Source organism: Gymnoscopelus braueri, assembly GCF_963280865.1.
Source record: "Gymnoscopelus braueri genome assembly, chromosome: 17".
In the NCBI taxonomy this organism is placed as follows: domain Eukaryota; kingdom Metazoa; phylum Chordata; class Actinopteri; order Myctophiformes; family Myctophidae; genus Gymnoscopelus; species Gymnoscopelus braueri.
Window position 1 is genome coordinate 51574746 of NC_137617.1, and position 4121 is coordinate 51578866.

The 4121-nt window shown below is 44.6% G+C and overlaps 1 protein-coding gene across 1 annotated transcript in view; it reads left to right on the plus strand.

Annotated features, from left to right (window-relative positions):
* The first annotated feature begins 201 nt into the window (after positions 1–201).
* LOC308104273 (serine protease HTRA1B-like) overlaps positions 202–4121 on the plus strand; it is a 21748-nt gene continuing 17828 nt past the window's right edge. Inside the window, exons 1-2 of the mRNA XM_080454667.1 lie at positions 202–270; positions 1816–2044. Coding sequence (XP_080310793.1) covers positions 1897–2044 — 148 coding nt within the window. The 5' untranslated portion in view covers positions 202–270; positions 1816–1896. The remainder of the gene's footprint in view (positions 271–1815; positions 2045–4121) is intronic.

Here is a 4121-nt window from a genome sequence, read left to right on the forward strand (position 1 = left end):
GTTAGTTAGGGTTAGGGTTAGTTTGGGTTAGTTTAATTCATCATGTCTTGGTGGTGCGTCCTGCTGTTCTCGGCCACCTTCCTCCTGCTCTCCCCCTCCTCCTCCTCCTCCTCCTCGGAGCAGCAGGAGGAGCAGCAGGAGGAGCAGCAGGAGGTGGGGTCTCCCCAGGCGGAGGAGGGAGAAGCGTGCGTCCCTGGGGGCGGGGCTTGGGAGGCGTGTGGGGCGGGGCTGCGGTGTGCGTCGAGCGGCGGAGTGGAGGCCAGCACCACGGTAAATGTTTATATTATTTATTGACTTATTTATTTGTTCTCTCTTTGTCCACTTTGTTGCTAAAATAAATAACTGACTGACCCCCCAATGTTTGTTTCTGTAAATATACTTTTATTGCTCCTAGTATTAAAGGGATAGTTCACCCCCAAAATGACTTTTATTGTGTCCGCCAGGCCGAAAGGCATGGCGAGAGAGTATGTTTTACCCCTTGTCCGTCCGTCCGTGTGTCCTTGTGACCGTGTGTGTGTCCGTGTGTCCGTGTGTCTGTGAACCGTTTCACACCGTTGGCCCGCTCGCTGCGAAACTGTGCACACACACTTCCTGGATTCCAATTCAGAACCTCTGCCATGCATTTTTCACATGGGCCTGTTATAGCGCCACCAGGAGGCCGATTTGTGCAAAAAAAAAATTGTATATAACTCTTACAGATATTATCCAAACATCACGCAAATCGGTACACAGTATCTCTATAGTCATGTGATCAACATAGATCTGTCCGATTTTCCATATTCCATCCTGATTGGCTAAGATTGGCTTCCAAAGTTTGCAGGATTGGTTTGTTTTGAGCAAAATGCCTCAAATCATCTAAGCAGCATGCAATTTCCGTGAAATTGCACACGCACATTCCCACTAGGCTGAGGAAGAAATGCCACTTGAAAATGTTCAAATCAGCCTCATGGTGGCGCTATAACAGGCCGATTCGCGTTTTTACCTATAACTGCACCGATCTGCGTGAAACTTTGCACGCACTCTCCCTAGAGGCCAAGGAAAAACCTTTGCCATGCATTTTTCACATCTGCCTTTTAGAGCGCCACCAGGAGGCTGACTTTTGTAAAACAAATGTTTTGCTCTTACTCCTTCAGATTCTGTCCAAAAATCACGCAAATCGGTACACAGTATCTCTATAGTCATGTGATCAAGATGGAAGTGTCCGATATTTCATATTCCATCCTAATTGGCTAACATTGGCTTCCAAAGTTTGCTGGATAGTTCCGTTTTGAACAAAATGAATCAAATCATGAACGCAACGTGCGATTTCTGTGAAATTTTGCACACACATTCCCACTAGGCCGAGGAAAAAATGCCACCCTTTTCACATTGGCCTGTTATAGCGCCACCAGCAGGTCTAATTTAGCAAAACACATTTTTGGAACAAAATGCCTCAAATCATGAATGCAGTGTTCGATTACCGTGCAAGGCCTAAGAATAAATGCCGCCCCTTTTCACATTGGCCTATTATAGCGCCACCAGGAGGCCACAATAACCTACCTGACCTGGTGGAGACCTGTGCTCCGAGGAGCACTTTTTCTAGTTCTATCTATTACACACCCCATGGAGACGTGAATTCATGGATATTTATTAGTTTTTGTCTCATTCCTGAGACAATAATTTGTCCGCTGGACATCAAATTATTGTCTTAGGAATGAGACAAAAACTAATAAATATCCATGAATTCACATCTCCATGAGGTGACTATAATCTATACTAATCCATACTAATCCCCAAAAAAAATATATTTTTTTTGTGTGAACTATCCCTTTAAAGGTGCGGTCCAGGAGCGGGGCCGTGGGGGTGTGTGTGTGTGCCGGGGGTCCCGGGGGTCCGGTGGTGTGTGGGAGCGACGGCATGACGTACCCCAACCTGTGTGAGCTGAGGAGAGTCAACACACACACACACAAACACACACAGACACACACACAGACACACACACAGACACACACACAGACACACACCAGTCCTGTGATCCTGGTGCAGACAGGAGCCTGTGGGGAAGGTAAGACCCTCTTAACCCTTTAAGACCTGGAACGCATCTGTGTCACGTTTTGATTTGATTTCAAAATTATGAAAATGTGTGCAAATCTTTGAATATATATATTTTTAAAGCGAACATTTTTAACTCAAATCTTTGCTTCTGGGGGTCCCTCCCTGGAACAACATGTTTTGAGATGAGGGTCGACGGCCAAATACATATAATGTTGGGGGTCCTTGACATGAAAAAGTTTGAGCAGCACTGATATAAAAACATACGTTTTTCAGAAAACTGTTAGGATTAAGACCTGAGACCTATTCTACAAAATGTCTTCTAAATCCTACAGTTTCTTTTTTAAATACGTGGTAAATGTTGCTATAATAATATCAGTGGTTCTCAAACTCTTTCATTTCATGGACCCCCAAAATGATATGTATTTGGCTGCGGACCCCCATCTCACAATACTTTGTTCCAGGGACCCCTCAGAGGCACAGATTTGAGTTGCAAATGTTCACATTAAAAATATATATTCAAAGATTTGCACACATTTTCACGATTTTTCAAAAATAGCAGATCTACAAGCTCATAGCGTGAGCTTGTAGATCTGCTATTTTTTGAATGGCCAAATAAATCTTAAAATGACACAGAACCCCAGAGCACCTGAACTAACGTCCAGAGTATATCATGTCCATCAGGGGGTCCTCAACGTGTTTCAGGTCAGGGACCCCTTAGCTGAGAGACAGAGGAAGCTCGTTGTGAGCTTGTAGATCTGCTATTTCCGGCTTACGTTCCCCCCAGAATAGGGATGCCAGCGTTCAATGGTTCATGTAAAAAACAAAGTCCCTTTCACACTAAGATCTCTGAGGACCCCCTAGGGGTCCCGGACCCCCTGTTGAAGACCCCTGATAGACAGTATCTCTGAGGACCCCCTAGGGGTCCCGGACCCCCTGTTGAAGACCCCTGATAGACAGTATACAATCTGATGCTTTTCTTTGATGGAAATACTGAACCATGTGTTTTTGTTTTTACATCACACATGTGTGTGTGTGTGTGTGTGTGTGTGTGTGTGTGTGTGTGTGTGTGTGTGTGTGTGTGTGTGTGTGTGTGTGTGTGTGTGTGTGTGTGTGTGTGTGTGTGTGTGTGTTATGTAACTTCCTCAGTGGAGACAGATGTAGGTCAAACATTCAACCACAACGGCTAGATCCATTACACACACACACACACACACACACACACACACACACACACACACACACACACACACACACACACACACACACACACACACACACACACACACACACACACACACACACACACACACACACTATAGACTACCAAAGATAAAAACCAAAAGTTTAGATCTGTAGCCTAGCTGAGAGATGGTCTGCTCTAGCAGATGATATTTTAGCACTTTGGTTAGGAAGGCTTCCTCTAAGCTGTAATCAAAAGTACAGCCGACCTCCAGAATGAACACCTCCCTATGGTTTTCATTAACAACAATGACATCAGGGGTGTTAGCTGAGATGTTAGAGAACACAGAGTCATCATTACACAGGCTAAACATGTTGTAATGTTAGAGAACACAGAATCATCATTACACATTCTAAACATGTTGTAATGTTAGAGAACACAGGCTAAACATGCTCGGCTTCACAGTAGAATGCTTATACAGCATGATGGAGGACCTGAAAATAGAAGAGAAATCCTTTGATATCAGATCCACTATTCTGTCATGCCTACTTACGTAGAGTCCCCTGTATACATGGCACCCATTTAAGATGTGGGACATGGTTTCAGCTATCTGTTCATGACCATGATGTATACAATGAGGAGCATGGTTGCCTGGAAACCAGATAGAGAGGTTAAGTTTAGATGGTAAAACCTGCAACCTCGCTTTCAGAGTAAAGACAACAATGCACTCGTCTAAAGCAACATTTTTGAACACAAAGTCAGAGACAGAATCGTCCGCAGCAGGGAGACATGCAGTCTTCAGAGAGAGAGACAGAATGGACAGCAGGGAGACATGCAGTCTTCAGAGAGAGCGAGAGAGACAGACAGACAGAATGGACAGCAGGGAGACATGCAGTCTTCAGAGAGA